Genomic DNA, 18,709 nt, shown 5'->3' with positions numbered 1-18,709 from the left:
AAAACCGCAGATAAGAGTAACTTCAAACAAGCTATATGCTCTCCAAAATTGTTAGAGCCCTCTGCTCAGTATGTAGCAGCAGCCAAAAATAACGCCTAACATGCTGGATTCCAGAAGAAATAGGTCAGGGAGTAATATCAAATACACATATATATATTGTAATCAGAGGCATAACCTCGCTTAGAATACTGCGTGCAGCCTAAGTCACCTCTACTGAAAAATGGAATACTGCAGGACCAAATAGACTTGGGAAAGAACCAAGACAACAATCAAAAGCTGGGAGCAATTCTCATAGGAAAAGAGATTGTGAAAACTGATTTATTTATCTTCGAAAGCAGACGTGATGCTTTTCACATAGAATAACAAATGGTAAAGAGCAGGTAAAAAACAGGAACTTTGTTTTCCTTGTCTCAAAGCACAAGAGGATATTCAATGAAATAAATAAGAAGAAAAAAAAAGAAATGCCTTATGTAATTCACAATTCAACATGGTACTCTGCCACTGCCTGTCATTACAGTGTTTAAATACCACACAGATATCAAACATTTATACCAGTATAGAAACCATCCACCTATCTCATTAACAAAGTAAGTTTTATTAAGCTATTGCTTCAGGGCTTGTATCTAACCATTAAAGAATAGAATGGGACATCTGTGGGAAAATATTACCTCATGTCTGTCTGCCTTCTGTGGCCTCTCCTTTTCCTCTAGACCATCTGAGACTAGTCAATGTCATGGGTAAGTAAAGGTGAAGAATGGGTGTGACCCACAAGAATCCCTCTTTTTCCGTGCATAGGACAGATTTATCCCCTGAAAGAACAGTTATTTGTTGCATCACTTTATTCTTGTTGTGAAAGGTGTAACTTGCTTAACTTACTGTGCACTAATTAATTCTGCACAAACTATAAAGTAGTATGTTTCCTCACAAACACTTCAGTGGTATCTCAGTGTTCCACAGAGATCAGCATCATGTTTATTGTCACGATGTCCTATAAAGAGAGAAGATATGATACTCTCAAGTTAATGAATGGGAAACTGGAACAAACAGACTAAGATAACATATCCACAAGCCTGTGACACCTAAGCATTGATTTTCCAGAGCACTCCCTGTAGGAGTTTCTATGTCCAAAGCATAGTCTTGGAGACTTCAGTGGTTGTTAGGCACACGCAGTCCCAGCATCACAAAGCAAAGCACTTGTAAATAAGACACATACACTTAGTCACACAAGGTATCACATATGGCAGTGCAACAGGACAAAAACAAACATGCAGGACCACAGAACACTCACAAACCTGTGGTACAGACAACCATTGAACAACTCAAAATCTAGACCCTCCAGTTTTTTGTTTTTTTCTTTCTCTTTGAATCCAGTTCTACACATACTTACAGCATGTCAATACAGACAAATCCAGACAGAGTTGAACTTGCTGTGGCTAAGCCAGGTTGTTCAAACCTGTTGGTACAGACGTATCTTGATGTATGTGTAGAGCACGCACTTACCTGAGGAGCTGCATAGAAGCTAAAGTTGCTCCGTGAGCAGCATGAACTGCACGTGAGATATGATTAGTGCTGATACAGCTCCAGCAGATTAAGTAATACTAAATCCACAGCCTTGCCAACCTGTGAAGAGAAACAGAGAACTGTGGAAAGTGATGTATTTTCTTACATACCAACTGCTTCTGCCCACAAGCAGCAGCAGCCAACACCAACACTCACCATCAACTTATGAGCCTCCGGTTTACTGAACTCACTCAAAAATAAAGTCATTCTCTACCCTTAAATTCCAGCTCAGAACAAGCAATGAAATCACCTGTTATCTTTTTAGATACCATTTTCTTTCAAGCGTGTTGAAGTTTTACTGTTCCAGAAAGCTACAGCTTCCAACTGCTCTACTTCATAGCAAGTTTTGTCCACGCTAAAACCTCCAAAACGTATCTTCAAGTGCTAAAAGAAGTCAGAATTTGTCGAGAAACCCCAAGTACTGCCCCAACCCGACAATAAATGAAAACTGCACAAATCCACTTTGTCTTTCTCCCTGCAATACTTGCACCCAGAGTAACTTGCCAAAAAACAAAACAAAACAAAATAACACTTTTCTACTCGTGTTGTACCCAGGGAACTAGGCACAAACACTTGCTCATCTGGGGTCCTCGGTCCTACCCCCTTGCTTTTTACAGCTTTGAACGCAGCCATGTGCTAAGTCAAAATCAATTTTCCCCTTTGAGTGAATTCCTTGGGACCAGCATTCCAGCGGCGTTAGGAAGCCTGTTACTCACACGCTTAAAAGTGAGCTTAAGCTCGGTGTGAGCGAAAAGCTTTATTTTTTCCCCTCGTAAAAATGACCTCACCCAAGAAAAAAAAAGGGGGGGGGGATTGGGGGTGCATGAGTTTGGTTGCCCAACTTGCCAGCAGTCCCAAGGACAATAAACAAGCGTGAGGCGGCTCGTATGTGGAGGGGGAAATCTCCTCAACTCCCTGACGTGCCTTTTGTTAACTTCCCGTCATTACTTTTTTTTTTTTTTTTTTTCTTTTCTTCGGCACGACCACGCTTTGGGCGCTCAAAGCAACAGCCCGAAGAGTCAGCTCTCACAGCTGGGAAGCAGGGCTTTAAAAACAACCAAAAAAAAAAAAAAAAAAAGTAATTTTTTTTATTTATTTAAATCGCTCTCACACGCCACCTATGAGTCACCGCTCCCTCCAGAGACACAACTCGGCTCTGGGCGCGTTAAAAATACCCCAGCCTTTTCCTTCCGCGCTCCGGCTGCCCCCTGAGGGAGGGGAGGGCCGGCGGGGGGCTGCCCTCACGGCTCCCCGATCCCTTCCCGACCCCAGAGCACTGAAGGGACACAAAATGGAGGCGGGGAGGCGGCGGGAACGGGGCTGGCAGGGCGCGCACCCCCCCCATACACACACACAGGGCGGTTGGCGGGCGGGTAACGGCGGCTAACGGCCGGTAACGGCCGGGCGCTGCCCTGAGGTAGCGCAGCCCCCCGGTGCCTGCCATTGCTCAAGAGCCGCACGTGTCCGCGGCTCAGGCTGTCCCAGCTGTTTTTATCTCCGGCTAGGTCGCCGTAATTACGCTACATAAAAAAATAGTTACGAGGTGCCGGGGAAGGGCTCGCTGTTGAAAAAGCGCCGTCGCTTCCTCTTCTGCCGTGAATGCGCGTTTGTGCAGATCGGCTGAGCCCGAAAAAAAAAAGAGAGAGGGAGGGAAAGGAGGGGGGGAGAAGCGAGCCCTGTTTTCGCCGTAGGAATTTATTATTTCATCAGCCGCTTAAAGCGCTCGCTCGCAGCCCGACATGCCTGCCCCGGCGCCGCCTCGTTCACAAACAAGCGAGCACGTGGCCGCGCGGCACTAAAACAAACACACGCACAAAAACACACCACATCCGCACGCCTTTTCCTTTTTCATTTTTTATTTTTTTTTTTTTTTTTAAAGGTAAGGCGGCTCGTCTTACTTTCCACGCTAAGCCCCCGCCCGCTGTATGCGGCCCCCCCCCTGGAGTTTCGCCTTCGTTCGGGGGTGCGGGCGAAGCAGCGGGAGCGGGGCCGGTGCTGCGGGGCCGGGGGCTCCCGCATCGCTCCGGGCTGTGAGGAAAATAAACTGTTGCTGCACCACGTGCTGGCGGGGATGAGTCAAGCCGGGAGACTTCTCTTTCAAAGCGTGTGGCACGGCGAGATCCAGCGGGACGGGAGGGAGGGAGAATAAAAATAATAATAATAATAAAAAATTTAAAAACATATAACAACCTTTTGTAAAAATAACCCCAGAAAGGGGACGCGCCTTGGCAGGGAGTGTGGGGGGGGTGCTCCTGCCGTACACACTCTCCTTTCTTCTCCTCGCTATTCACACGCAGGAGTGGGTGGTTCATCCGGCAGCAACAGGAGGAGGCTAGTCAAGGGCAGCTGTCAAAATCTCCCCCCCCTCTCCTCCTCGCTCCCCCCTTCCCTTTTTCTCCTTCCAGTTTAATGATCAAACGGCTGCCTGGAAGAAAGGGAGGCTCGCAGGACCCCCCCCCCCCTCGGCCCTCCCCTCCCGCCTGGCGGAGCCGCAGCAGCCGGCAGGGGAGGAGAGAGGCGGCCGGGAGGAGGAGGAGGAGGAGGAGGCAGCGCCGCGAGTGCTCGCGTAGCTCCGGGTTACTCTTACTCACTGCTGGAAGGTGGGGGAGGGCGCACTGGCGTGTACCTTTTCCTCCCGTGCCTTTTCTCACTTTACCGAGCCGGGGCCAATCCCCGCCAGAAAGGAACAAAGGGACGGGGGGGAGGGAAGCCCACCCCGGCCACAGCCGCCTCCGCCAGCGAGCCCCAGGGGGGAGGCAGAGCCCCGCGGCTCCGGCTGACAGCACCAAGGACCCGGCCCGGGCGCCTGGCACCCACCGCGCTCCTCTCCTGCTGCTGCTGCTGCTGCTGCTGCTTCGTCCTTCCTCCTCCTCCTCCTCGCCGAGTTTAAAAGGGGAGCAAGCGGCCGGCCGGCAGAAACTTGGCTCAGCGGGCGGCAGCGGCGGCTCGGTCCTCGCCGTCAAGATGAAAAGTAAAAAAGGTACCTGCCTGCGGGGAGAGAGAGAGGAGAGAGGGGGGGGACCCTGCGCCCCTTCCCCCGGCGGGGGGCGGCCGTGTTCGGGGGGCAGCCGAGCGGGACGGAGCCCCTCAGCCCCCCCCGGACCCCCTCTGCCCCCTGGGGCTGCCCTTACCCCGCTGGGCTCGCAGCCCCAGGCGGGTGCTGCCGGCGGCTGTCACAAGCCAAAGTTTTGGTTCCCCGTCCCCAGCCGCTTCCCGGCGGGCAGGGCTGAGCCCAGGGGGCTCGGCTGGGAGCGGGGCAGCCTCCGCCGCTCTTTGTCTGCCGCCACGGGACGAGGGGCTGCGGGAGCTGCCTGCCTTGCTCTCCCCTTGCATCCCGTAACAGAGAGGGAAGAAGTGCAAAAGTTTGCACGCGGTTAGGGTTAAAAGGAGGAGGAAGACGCACATGCACCCCCCCCCCCCCCCACCTCTCCCTTCCCTTTGTAACAAACGAGGGTCTCTGGGTTTTCTTTGTGCTGTTTACGAAAACTTTGCAGCGTGCTGCCCCTTCCCCCCCTCGGACCGCGCTTTTTTTGGGGCCCCGCGTTTTGGGGCCGGGGCGAGGCTGGCAGCGAGCGGCTGCCCCGCGGCCGTGATTCACCAGCTTGTGGTGTGCTCCCAAAGCGCTCCCAGGACACCCAGTGCCCCGTGGCGGAGAGGGGAGCAGCTCGCTGCCCCACACTCAGGCTCTTTTCCCCCACACCTCCTTGTTGATGCCCCCAGAGAGGGCAGCCTGTATGTGCAAGGCGAGCCCCGAGGGGTGCTGGAAACGAGGTGTACCCCCCCCCAGAGGGTTTCCAGCCTTGGTGAGCGGGTTGGGGCTTGCACACAAAGGGAATGGGGCCACAAAGGCACCCCCACTCCCTTGGGGTGCCCAGCCCCGCTGTCCGCACCTGGAGGCACAGCCGCCTTCGGGGGTCTCCTCCCGGGACCCTTAACCCTGCTGCAAGCAGCGATTTTTAATTTATACTTTTTTTTTTTTTTTTTTCTTGCATGGTTTCACTGAATTAATTCAGCCCGGTTATTTTTAGGACATTCCTATGCTCCCTATTTGCACAGCAGTGGTGAGCTGGTTTCCTGTCTGCTGTTGCTTCCATTGTTCAGACTTCTCTCCCCGAGGGCAGCTGCTGGTTGCTGAAATACCAAAACTCCCTGCACTTTCGGCTGTTGTTCTTGCCACCCCCGAAATAAATGTGTGTGAAAAGTGCTGACGTCGTTTCTAGGTATGCGTGTGTGTGTGTGTGTGTAGGGCTTTGTGTGCGAGAGAGAGGGAGGCAGAGCTCCGCTCCCAGGGCTGCAGGCTTGGGGCTGGAACAATGGAAACCACGCAAGGTGACGGGCCTGGGGGGCTCCCGAGTGGGGCAGGGGGCCAGGGGCTCGCCTGGTAGAAAGGAGAAGGCGAGGGGATGGGGATGGAAACTTTCAGCCAGGCGTTGGGGTTCGGGCGCCTTTGTTTTGTTCAAGGTTAGGCTTGTAGTTGTTTGGCACCTCCTGGCATTCGGGGCTGGCTCAAGAAGTTTCAAAGAATGACTTTGTTTCAGATTCCTTGCTCGCAGTCCTAGAAAAATCCTGTTTTAAAGGGGAAAAAAACGTGTAGCGTAGCCAAGTCTGGCTGCTTTAGAAGCAACAGAGCTCAAGCTGTGAAATGCAGAGGAAAACAAATAAGCTGATTCCTCACTTCTGAAACATACTCAAAGGAAAAGTTTTCTTTTTTTTTTTTTCTTCCGTGGAAATTCCCTTATGCATTCTGTAATTCTTGGTTGCTTATGAATAATTCTAAACTAATTTACTTTTGTTGGGTTTTAACTTCACGTTAAACTTTAGTTCGTGTTTTTTTTTTTTGCTTTTATTTGTTATTTTTTTTCCTTTATCAGCCTGTGGGTTAAAACCCCGAGGACTGTTCTGTGGATGGTTTCATTTACAAATAATAACCCGATAGCGATCACACGGAACACACTCAGCTTGTTAATTAGCTGATTCGGAATACAGTCTTGCGAAGGCACAGGCGTACGTTCAAGTTTATACATGTGAGGAATCCTACTGAACTCGGTTGCGACAGGATCGGGGCCTTAGATGGGAGCTAGTTCTGCTTATCCGTGCTCATAAAAATCCACCTTAAGTTCACAAAGCACCGACGGGGAGGGGTGGGAGCTTTTCCCGAAGGTGATCTTTGTCGGTTCCCTCTCTGGAGGGCAGAGATTGTTTCTTGTGGTATACTTTGTCCTGTTTTGAATAGCAATTGGCCTGTGCCACTTCCTCAGTGAGCCTCTTCCTCGACACAATGGGATGGTGGTGGGTTTCTTCCTGGTAGCCTGGATTTTGAGTTTGCTAACTCCCGTTTCATCTGCCTCAGCCTCTCCAAATGCTTTGCCCTCCCCCTTGAGTATTTCAGCGTGCCTTCTGAAGGAGCAGTAGTTTATTTTGAAACCAGCTTCAGTCATCGCCGTACTTTTTTCCCCAAACTGTTCACGGCTGGGTGTGGGGCTCAGGATCGTGTGCAGGACCCTGGGTGCAATCTGCCATGAGCTGGTTACAGGAGGACCCGTAAAGTCTCTGGGCTGTGATACCGTGCAACGGGGTGTGCAGTCATGTACATGGCTGCAGCTGGGAAGCCAGGAGGATAAAGTAATTTATTAAGGAGGGCTGCTGATCGTGCAGTCCTCGGGTCGTCGGTGGCACGGGCCACTTGTCTGTGGCAGCAGAGACCTGGGGCTGGGACCTCTGCGAGCAAACTCGTGCTGCTTTGGTTTAGTCCTATAAAAGCAGCTCTTCTGTTTAGATTAAACATGTTTAGGAGAGGACGGAGCGTAACCTGACGCTAGCCTGCTTTGAAGATGACATAAATTAGTAGGTCAGCTGGGGCTACTCGGCATGTCCGCGGGCCTTTATTCTGGGTGTAAATAACAGTAAGCCAATGGTCCAGTGGTGGAGCCCGGCCAGAAACCTTTTCAGTTGGGCCCTGTTAAAACAGGAAACCAGCAACGAATAGCCTGATTACTAACACGGAGGCAAAACAAAGCTGGGTTGTAATCAGCAGGAATGCTTTAATGAAAACAGAGCCTTGACAGCAGCAACGTGGCTCCCGCTCTAGTAAAAAAAAAAAAATATCAGCTGGGGCCGTGCGAGGTTTGTAGCCAGGACTTCCTGTCGCTGCGCCGCGGGAGTATCTGCGAGCAGCTCAGAGGGCTGCTGCTCTATTTAAATGAGGAGAAGTTGTAACGCTGGGTTTCCTGCTGAACCCGAACCTGCTCTGTGTCACCAGCTCACCCTGTCAATTAACCTGACACACCGAGCAAGCCGGTCAAAGGGCAGCTCCGCCGTTGACTCATTCCTTGCTAGGTAAGCTACGGTTAGTCAGACGGCAACTTTTACTTCACAAGTGCCGAGGCAGGAGATGGTGTTTGCAAAACACAGAGAGCTTTTCATGCTGCTGGCTTCGAGGGCAGTTACTTCGCCACTTTTTCAGGTGGAAGAGAGCAACAGTTTTGTACCGAGTTTCGCTGCCGAGGCGGTTTTCTCTAATTCAGCGAAGCTCCAGTGGAGTGCTTCAGCTGTGCGTTAGGTCCCAGAGAGGTCATGCCAAGTGGGGTGGTGATGCATGTCTGGAGGACTTCTCGTTACACCACGTAAATATGGCTCACAAGCTGTGAGACACCTCATTTTCTCATAGGAGTAGTTTCTTTGGCTCCTCTCCCTTACTTCCAGTCTTCACTGTTTGCCTGTCCCTGTCTTCCAAAGTCCTGTCTCGCTGCCTGTTAAATTCAAACACAAACAAAAAACCCAACCCACTGGAGTGCTGCAACGCTTCTAGTTTCTGACAAACAAGAACGGCGCATTTGAAAACATTGAATAATCTGGGCTAGTTTTAGCTAGTTCTAGCACTTGATTTAGAAGCTGCTTTGCAGAGCCATCACGTTGTCTGCGAGTGATCTTTGTTCCAAGAAGTGCTCCAGGACCCCGTTGTGCAAGGCGTGTTCTCAGGTTAGATTGCAAGCATGACAGCACTTTGCATGAAGCTATTACAAACAGAAAAGAGTTTGCTCATAATCCTTTAAAGCAAACTTGACATACTTTCTACATGAATTAAGAACCTGTTTACCTAATTTAGGGGGTTTATCTTGTGTTGGGCATTTAAATATTTCCCTATTGTTCCTGCCCCACGACTGGATAATTTGTGGCAAATCATCCCAGGAAAAATACGTTATGTCAGTTTGGTGTTTGTCAGTGGGCGTAAATCAGCAACTGAGAGAACGAAAACAATACTGAGTTACTGAAGTAACCGTGCCAGACACTTTGCAGATTGATCATCCTACTGGGAACCCTTGCATGTCAAAAACATGCATTGAAATCTGGACAACTTAAACTAAATGTAATGATACTGAAGCTACTCATACATAGGAGGAAGAAAGAATAATTCACCATGTCAGCATTGGCTGCAGTTTAAAAGGGGGGGAGGAAGAGGTCCTTCCCCCACACACATCCACAGTGTGGAGCAAAACTTTCACATACAGCCTTCTCCTTTTCTTTTCCTTTCCTTTTTTTTTCTTTTTTAATAGCTTCATGTAGTTTTACACTTTCACAGGCACATGGTTTATATTTCAGGGCTGACTTTCTTTCCTTAAACAGAACCTTTGAATTATGGGTAGTTGCCCACATAAAATTTTGACTTCTGACATTTAACTCGGTTTTACTATTAGTGTTTTCAGTTTTGCTGTTATGAATGAGCAAGTTCCTTCTTCCTCCCCCTCCCTCCCTCCCTTCTCAACATGAAATGCAAGTTTGAAACAAAGCTTATTATGGGCTTCTAGTACTTTTTTTTTTTTTTTTTTTTTTGTAGAAGGCTTCTGAAAACCAGTCTATTTTCACTTGAAATTAGTATTGGATTGCACTAATTGAAATGTGTGATATCTTACATAGATTTATATGTAGTTTTGTAAGATTTCAAAATTACTGGTGAGCTTTACCTGGTGTGAGTGTTTAAAGTTTTCTGTGTATTTTAAGGTATAACTTGCTTCATCAGTGACTTGTGTATCCTATACCAAAGGAGTAGAATTGTAGTCTTCTTAGCTACTGGCTGTTAAGTACTTGTATTTACTTTATTTTCTTAACATATCTTCAAGTAGTGAAGCAGTAAAGAGTGGTGCATATATAGAAAGTGATGATCAATTTCTGAAATTCTTTCTTTGTGTTGTGAAAGAAAAAGGCATGCAGTTAACTTGTAAACCCGGAGACTGTAATAAGCGTAGCACACAGAACATGCACTTCCACAGGGTGAAATATGAGATTAAAACCCTGAAGTTGGGGGAAAAATAAAGAGGATGCAATCAAAGTGGTACATGATTTTCTGAATGATTGAGCTTGAACTGCAATTAAATTTCAGAAGTCCATCTTTGGTTATACTAGTGGACTTCTACCTGAGTTTATACACCTGGTTCTTTCATTTTCCTGATTTTTTTTATTTTTTTAAACTAACTGAAAGTTACATGAGGATGGAGGCAGACACAATTCTCCCTTTTTTCTTTTCTTGCTCCATTAGTTGTTATTAATAGTTCTGGAATGAGCTATTAATTTATAAAAATCTACAAGCCCTCTCTCCCGTGAGGGAAGCATCAGCATTTTAAGGAGTAATTAAATAACCCATTGCTTGAATTGGGTGTATGGTTTTTCAGTTTTTGTCTGTTGGCCCTTTGCCCAGCCACTGGCTATCCTTCAAGAGAAGAGTGTTGGATGCATACCATAGCAAGCAAATTTGGACAATATTGGCGTTAGATAGAAGCCATCTGATAACATGCAGCAGATAAAAGGTTGCTAAGGGAACAAGAAAATGAGGGTTTACAGAGAATTCCCTTAGGAATGTCGCATTGGTACTACTTTTTGTTCAACTGACAGAAAAGCTACAGCTTGACAAGTTAACACTACAGGATAAATCCCCTATAAAGGCTGTGCCATGATTGATGGTAAAGGTGGTTAGTTAACGTAATAAGAAGTGTCTGAAACATCAGACGCTGGAGCTAAATAGTTGACTGGGGTAGGAGGCTGATGGTGCTTTCCTTTTTGTAATTGCAGGTGTAGTTGCAATATCAGGCAGCGAAACAGAGGACGATGACACTATGGATGTCCCACTGGATCTTTCTTCATCTGCTGGCTCAGGCAAACGTAGGAGACGTGGCAACCTGCCCAAGGAGTCTGTCCAGATTCTTCGGGACTGGCTATATGAGCACCGATACAATGCTTATCCTTCAGAGCAAGAAAAAGTGCTGTTATCCCGGCAAACACACCTTTCCACACTACAGGTATTCAAATAAAGCAGTCTTTTTTGTTTTGTTTTGTTTAAAGGAACTGTTTTCTTCTTAATTTACCTGTTGTCTAGTCAGTGATGTAAGTATTTATACTCTGTAATGTTTTCTTTTTTTTAATAAGTACTCACTCTTCTCCTGACAGTTGTAAGGAGAAATCCAGATGAGTTGTGTGTTACGGTGATCTTTGTTTACTGGGAATAAAATTAGTTCTTTGGGAGAACAGACAGTCATGAATTTCAACACGAATGCTAATTTTCGCAGAATTGGGGCCAAAAAGACATAAAGTGTCTGTATAAGGTAATTTATTGTGAGAAGAAGGGATTAGTTTGTCAACAGAGGTTTTATGGTGATCGATGCACGGCTGAGTATATAACTCCTTGCTTCTAAAACTGCAACTTGAGGCTCGTTCCTGTAGAACAAGAATATTTATAATTATGTGCATGACGACTTCCAGTAAGATTAGTGGAACAACCTGTATGGATAGAGCTACTCAAGTGCATTAGCATGGGTGCGATCAGGCTTTTATGTGGTTGGTTTTGGATTCTCACCTTGAGGCTATACCGCTGGCAACTGTGAGGTCCCCTGGATGCAACATCCCTGTCTTTCATGATCCCCTTTAGTAGAAGTGCTGTGAGCAATTGCCACTTTCCACCTCGTGAGAAGGTAGTTGTAGGAAGACTTCTGCAAGCCCTGGTTTGGCGTGACGCTAAATATAGAGTGCTTGTGTTGGCTTCTGGGCTTTATTTTTTCCAGATTAGTTCGTTAGTACAAATTCCGTAATTGGCTGTGAAGTAAAATTTCCTTTGTGTAACATCATAAAGAAAACCTTCATGTAGTAAACACAAAAAAGACGTTAAACTATAAACTATCCTGTATCGCCCAGGAAACTGGTTTGATATTTAAACAAGGACAAACTTAAATGAGGTAATTCATGTTATGTCTGTCGACACAGTCAGTTGAACAAGGAAAATCAGTAACTATTTGTGGGAGGAGTGGCCCTCTTCAGAGAGAAAAGGTTTTCCTGTTGTTAATTAACCTAAGCGCAGGGAACAATGGCTAATAGATTAATGTGTGTGCACAGAGTTAAAAGGTAAACCTCTGGGCTGAGGCTGGCCGTCTTCAGATGTCCTGGGGCTTTCCGCAGAAGGAGCCGGGGAGCTGGGGGTAGAGCGGGGACAAGGGAAAGGCCTTAGCCAGGCGTGTCAGAGCTTGTCCCATGGCCTCCTTTGTTCTGCGGTTGAGGAAACTGCTCAAACTGCTGGGAGGGAGTCATTAATCTAACCCAACTACTGTAGTGGCACATAGTTGGAAGTGAATGAAGGTAGAAATTAAGATGTCCTTGTATTCCCAGGTCTGCAACTGGTTTATCAATGCACGCCGCAGGCTCCTACCTGACATGCTGAGGAAGGATGGCAAAGACCCAAACCAGTTCACCATCTCGCGGCGAGGGACCAAGCTTCCCGAGGGCGGCCTGGTGGAGTCCTCCATGAGCACAAAGACCTTCATTCCCCTGCTGGAGGAGAGCGCCTTCCTCCCCGCCGCCGCCGCGCTCAGCAAGACTGTGTCCTCCTCCAAGCCTGCATCTCCGGGTTCGGTCCTGGCTCGGCCCTCGGTGATTTGCCACACCACTGTGACTGCGTTGAAAGATGCCCCTTTCCATTTCTGCCAGCCAGCTGACGTAGGCCAGACCACGGACCTGCAGCAGCCCCCGGCCAACGCCTTCACAGACAGCTCCCTCTCCTACCATGAGGACGCCTCTAAACTGGGACCTGGTGCGAACGCGCAAAGTGGGCTCTTTAACACTCCTCCTCCAACCCCACCAGACCTTAACCAGGATTTCAGTGGATTCCAGCTACTGGTGGATGTTGCACTCAAAAGGGCGGCAGAGATGGAGTTGCAGGCAAAACTTATGGCCTAAATCCCCTTCCTTCTCTTTCCCCATCTTTTTTTTTTTTTTTTTTTTTTTTTTTCCAGGCAGGGATCTAACAGCTGTGTGGTTATTGCCATCCACACAATATCAAGAGACATAACTGCATTATTATTATTTTTTTTTTATTAATCTTATTTGCACAAGGGATTGCTGAAATGAAGCTTCCTGTCACTGAGATCGTCTTCAGTGGAATATGGTCATTCCAAGAATTACAAACTTAAAGCTACTGTAGAAAGAAAGGATTGTGTGTGTTTTTTTTTTTTTTAATGTTTCCTTTGTAGGTTTTTCATAATGTGAGATGGTTCCCAAGATCATGTGATTTGTTTTTGTTTCTTTCAGACTGTGCAATATCTAGTAATGATATAGAGTCTTCTTACCATTCCCATGCGGAACAGAATATACCGACACGCTGTCTAAAGTAAATTTTCAATTTTTTTTAACAATACGAACTTTGGATGATTATGCTTTTTTTCCCATAATGTAATAAAATATTTTCTTTAAAAATGGATGCACACAGAGTATTTTGTTGAACACAAGCTTCGCAGAAAACACAGCTTTCCTCTTGAAATAAATGGAAGCGAGAAATATTTTTGACCTCATACTGACTTTGTTTGGTTTAGAGAATTACACTAGCAGTTTCTGTTAACCAGATGTTCAAAGGAATGTTGAAAAGTGGGCTCAAAGTACCTGACAGTGTTCTGCGGTGTTGACCTTTCTAATGGGGCCAAAGGGAGCTGTGTAGTCAACTAGCATTAAATTTCAGGGGGATGCCTTAGGCCCCTCTAAGAGTTTGAGCTTTTTAGCTCCTAGAAATACCTGGGTGATGTGACAGCTCAGGAGTATGTCCCCATGAGGATGAAATAAGGAGGCCAGGAAAAGGCTTGGGGTCTTTGTGATACAGCTTTCTAGGCTTTAATTATGACAAATTTTGAGGGGGGCAAGAGGGGAGGTGTTACTTCTCCTTTTCTTGGACTACCAATGGCAAGATTTCAACTTTAATTCTAGTAAATAGGAGAGGGTGAAAGGTTGAAAGCTGTGTTCTGGGAGCCAGGTCTTTGAGATACTTAAAACACCAAACAAGTCGGTGACAAAGATTTAGAAGGGATCCCTGCTATATGCAGGTGTATTCTGGCCAATGGATTCCAAGTTACTTTTCAGAAAAGGACTTTAGCTACTGAAAAATGTGAAGGCTTGCAGCTGGCATTTCAGCTTTCCTGAATGGCAGTCACCCACCCTCATCCTTCTAACAGCAGTGAAATGAGATGTCTAGGGAGAAAAATCGGTTCCTGCTAATCCTTAAAAACAAGCCAGTTGTCTGCCTGGGTGACTGGGGGAGGGTTTTGTAAAGCAGGAGAGCTGGCAAATGTGGGGATATTTTTATGAGTAGAAGACTGCAATATGTGTATATTGTGATGTGTGCCTTCTGTTTGTTTTTGCTGTGCCCTTTATTGTGTTTGATGGCAGAAAACTTTGTTCTCTAGAGTACTGTTTGGAGTTTTACTCAATTTATTCCTTCCTTCCTTTATTCCTTTCAATTTATTTATTTGTTTTTCAAAAAACAAATCTGGTTTATTCACATTTGCACCAGCTTTAGTAACAACACAGGGTTGTCCTCATAAACCGTATGAATATAGAATCAGGTTCTGAATTAAAAAAAAAAAAAAATACTGAAATAAAGCTAGAAAAAAAATAGTTCTGAGCAGAGCCAGAAATGGCTGTATACTTCATCTTAAAGGTGAAGCGTGTGAATTCAGGAAGAGACACAAGTCCCCTCCCTTTGACTAGACATAATGTGCTTCTAGACTACTTTTTCTGGAATACCTAGGCACATTTTTTAATATATATATATTTTTTAATCAGAGTAGGCTTTTGTGCAACTATGGGGTCAGTGTTGAGGGAGAAGTGGGGGAAGTTGAAGAAATCCTTTTGCAGTATAGATGTTTGCTCTCAAAGGGTGCTAGACACCCAAAAATGGAGCATCATCTTTGGTAAAGGTTTGTCAGATGTTTTCTTGTCCACATGCAACGAAGAATTTGTTGCAACACTCTATGCCCATGCCTCAGGCACTGGCTAAGAAAAAACAACCTCAAGCAAATATTTTTGCCTTGTGGGTTCTTTTTTTTTTTTTTTTTCTTCTTGGTTGTTTGTTGTTGTTGTTCAAAAGCAGGTTGCCAGTGTGCTGAGGGGTAAAAGTGGGGGACCAGAACATCAAAGGGCATTCTGAGAGATAATTATTCTTTACTATGGCATTTGAAATAAATAAAAAAAAAAATCAGTGTTTTTTTTTTTTGGGGGGAGGCAGAGGAGGGAATTTGCATTTTGAGCTGGCCAGTTCTGTAGCTGACAGAACAGCTGCAAAAATGGAAATAGGATGAGGAAGAAAACCTTGCCATTCAAGTTTTTCATTGAAAGTAGTAAGCCTGTGGTCGCTGCTGTTACCGCTGCTGTTATCTCGTTCGCCATTCTCCCACACAAAGTGACGTTAGCGTAACAGAACCGAAGTCCTCCCCCTCCTATGAATGCTGTATTTCCATTTTGCTGACACTTTTCCAGGGGATTTCACTTGTGACCAGTTTTGCTTTAGGCCAATTTTTTTTTTTTTAAAGTTACTTCTTGTGTTAAGGCTACATCTAGGAGTTCAGCTGCATGTAGTCATAAGCCAAACCCCTTTGGCAGGGCAGCACCTGGCACACAGTGAAATGGCTTTTCTCTACCCTCAGGTGTTATTTAACTTGGAGGAAGAAAATGACTCATATCGAGTACCCACTAAAAGAATATCAGAAGGCAGTTTCTGCTTTCCTGTAATCTAGCACTGATAGTTTTGGTTCAGGCTATTGAAGTTTGCCGGAATCTATTCTTTCAGAGCTGCAACTTGAAGTTAGCTCCAGATAAAAATTATCGAAGGTAGATTTCGGACATCAGGTGGAGCTGGGATCCAGAATGAGCAGGAGTCCCAACAGCTAACAAATCCAAGGCTGCCTGTGACAGCAGTGCCGTGCTGTGCTGGGGAGCGTGTGGCCGGGAAGAGCCTGAGTGACCTAGGAGGTATGACAGATCTCCGCCAGCCGAGACAGCTCGCACGCAGGCTTAGTCAACCTTGTTTTCCTGGCTTTTGCGTCTTGTAAACACCACTTGGCAGCTGTGTGTGATAAATCCCTGCTTGAAGCGAAGATGATTACTATCAGGAGGGGATCTTGGGGCCGGCATTTCCCCATGTGTGCGTGCAGGGGGGGGGAGGCACCTCGTGGGATGGCGGGGGGGGGTGTGCTGCAGCATTGCACACACATCTCCTGGCTTCTGTCATGAACTCAACGTGTGTGTCCATAAAACCCTCAAAGAGCTGCAGCTGGCCTTGTGTACTTGGGGAGGAAAGATCTCAGGGGTACGGGTGCTAAGCTCAGCAGGAAAGGAGTGGCAGAAGACAGTAGGTAGAAGCTGGGGATGTGGCTGGCTTGGTGAAATAGCTGTGTGTGGGGGGTGGTGGGGGACGGCGATCGTGGTTTCCCTCTGGGAGAAGAAGAAAGTGGAAACAGCCTCTTGGAGCCCCCCACCAGCCCTCAGCAAACAGCCAACAGCACTGAGGCTGCTCTGTGCCCCCCGTCAAGGTGTGTTTTCACCAGACGTTTTTCTTGTTAACACTTGAGAGCTGTTCCTGTAGTAGTTCCTAGCTCTTTTACAGTTCTCTTTTTTTTTTTTTTTTTTTTTTTTTTTCTTCTTCTTCCTCCTCTTGGCGTATTGCAGTTGTCAACTTTCCCCGTGGCTTTTGCCAAGTAGGGATTATTGGCACAAACAACACAGCGCGTGTTTGCTTCTCAGGACATGACTTGTTTTAAGTCTCCTGTTCAGTGACTGCCTGAGCCCTTACGTCCCTGTCCCGTTTCCCTAGGTTAGCAGGCTCTTCTCCATCAGCTCCCGTGTCTGGACTAAGGGGAAAGAGCGTAGACGAGCCACTCTCTCTAGAAAAAACGTCACTTAAAGCTGTCGCTGTTCCAGACGTGGTAATTACATCCACGTGTGCTGTGTGCCATTCACTGTCTGCTCTGGTCTCTGTCATGACAACGAGTGCCTGGAGATCTGTGAACACAGAAAAGCAAAAAAAGTCATTATGACTGCACTACCAAGCCAACGCTCTGACTGCCTTCTCCATCCAAGGTTTGCACCCGTGGCTGCTGACAGCACAAAGCTGTAGCATTCAGCAGTTTTGCTCACCTCTCCCTCTGAAACTGCAGCTTCACTTGGCTTCCAGCTCACCTTTACAAAGCTTTCTGAAGGCCTTGGCATCGGGCCTACCCCTGACAAGTGTCACCAGGCTGGCCGTGCCAGCTTGCAGACTGGGGTAGGCACCAACAGCAGAACTGCACACCTCGGCGTAGCACTGCCGTGTGGCCCCTCTACCTAACATGAATCCCAGCTGCCAAGGCTGGTGCAGGCCTGAGTAGGCCACAGCTGTCTCCCAGCTCCTCACTGTACCACTGGAGAGCAGGGTTTGGTCAGATTTCATGTGTTTCCACTGACAGACACGTGAGTGTTGCATGTTCAGCTGCTTGCACCGATGCGTAAGGAACCTGTAGACGTGCGTGCAGGTAGCAGGGCTTTGAAACTGTGACTTAGCTGGGTGCAAAACTGGGCTGACTGTGCACAGCTGGCAGCTGCCTGTCCCCATCAGTGCTCGGACAACTTCTCCAAGACCACAGACCAGGGCTGTGGCTGTTTCCTCTCACTGCAGCCAGCCCTGGGCAGTGAGCCCTGCCGGTAGGTGTGTGGCAGCGTGAGGCTCTCGCAGCAAGGAACTTGCCTGCGCATTTACAAACCCTGCACGTGGTGTTTGTTGTGAGCCTTTCATCAAATCATTTGGCTGACGACGAAGATAACTGACCTGACGGTGGCAAGAGCAGTTCAGTCTGGTGCTGTGGGTTTTGCAGCAGGTACCTATGTTTCCATGGCTTCTCTGAGTCTCTGCATCGCTGTCATACAGCTGGGGAAATGCTGCCCAGGCAGAGGTTCCTGGAGCTCACAGAATCACAGAATCACAGAATTTCTAGGTTGGAAGAGACCTCAAGATCATCGAGTCCAACCTCTGACCTAACGCTAGCAGTCCCCACTAAACCATATCCCTAAGCTCTACATCTAAACGTCCTTTGAAGACTTCCAGGGATGAAAGCTCCTCCATCAGTGACATACAGAATCATATTTATATGATCTGAAGAGAAACCAAAGTATTTCATGGACTGGAAAAGCTCAGCTACTTTTGGAGAATGTTAATCTTTATCAATAGTAAGGAAATAATTCCCAATTAATTCCTCAAGCATGCTCCTGCTTCCGCCACTACAAATGAACAAGTAGGGCCAGAGAGACTTATCCGTGTCCTATCTAGTTGTAGCGTAAAATTGAGTAGTTTTCCCTACTGCAACTTTGCCTCTAGTGTTCTAGGTCTTTTGCAGGAACAAAATTATTTTCTGTCTATTGGTGAATACGTTTTAGTGTTTGGCTAGGGGCTTTCAGCCTCTTCATCTCTCTTCTAGAAGCTGCTGCTGGAAAAGACATTCTCGATCATAAATTGCCACCAGCTTATAGATTTTACTAGAACTACTTTTTACTTAAAAAAAAAAAAAAAATCACTCGACTGATTGTGGGAAGCACATGATGGCCTCCAGCTTGCTTTTGTGCGTAACTTGCCTTGGAAGAAGTTCTGGACAGCAGACACACAACTGATGGTAAGGATCACAACAGTTTTGCAATTTGACTGAGTAAGCATTCAGCTGTTTTGCCAGAGCCTGTAATTTCACTTCCTCTTCTAGCCTCGATGTTCTGATTGCCTGACCTCGTGCTGAATGTCTTATTTTGTTTTCTTTTGTACGTCTAGTATCATTCCTTGTTTGAACTCTCCCTCTATCATCTCTATCCGTTTGACTTGACAGTGCTT

General features: G+C 46.9%; 1 protein-coding gene and 1 long non-coding RNA gene across 4 annotated transcripts; one reads left to right on the top strand and one right to left on the bottom strand.

Annotated features, from left to right (window-relative positions):
* Positions 1–306: 306 nt before the first annotated feature.
* LOC309875492 lies at positions 307–3,410 on the bottom strand. Its single transcript, XR_014317043.1, has 3 exons — positions 3,101–3,410; positions 1,501–1,620; positions 307–988 (listed from the first exon to the last, which is right to left on the bottom strand). It is a non-coding gene; the product is annotated as an uncharacterized lncRNA (long non-coding RNA).
* A 421-nt stretch (positions 3,411–3,831) lies between these two features.
* Positions 3,832–13,318, top strand: TGIF1 (TGFB induced factor homeobox 1). Of its 3 annotated transcripts, none has more exons than XM_082755002.1 (3): positions 3,832–4,540; positions 10,624–10,850; positions 12,208–13,318. In XM_082755002.1, the coding sequence occupies exons 1-3, from the start codon at positions 3,970–3,972 to the stop codon at positions 12,772–12,774; spliced, it is 1,365 nt and encodes a 454-aa protein (XP_082611128.1). In that variant the 5' UTR covers positions 3,832–3,969; the 3' UTR covers positions 12,775–13,318. The 3 variants fall into 3 exon arrangements, with proteins under 3 accessions (XP_082611128.1, XP_082611130.1, XP_082611129.1); XM_082755004.1 differs by lacking the exon at positions 3,832–4,540 and adding an exon at positions 5,685–5,780 and having other exon boundaries at positions 12,208–13,315; XM_082755003.1 differs by lacking the exon at positions 3,832–4,540 and adding an exon at positions 5,839–5,889 and having other exon boundaries at positions 12,208–13,316.
* The last annotated feature ends 5,391 nt before the right edge of the window (positions 13,319–18,709 follow it).

This window comes from Aythya marila (assembly GCF_965140915.1).
Source record: "Aythya marila genome assembly, chromosome: 2".
NCBI lineage: Eukaryota > Metazoa > Chordata > Aves > Anseriformes > Anatidae > Aythya > Aythya marila.
Note: the sequence above shows the minus strand (reverse complement) of the source record. Positions and strands in the feature narration are given on the sequence as shown.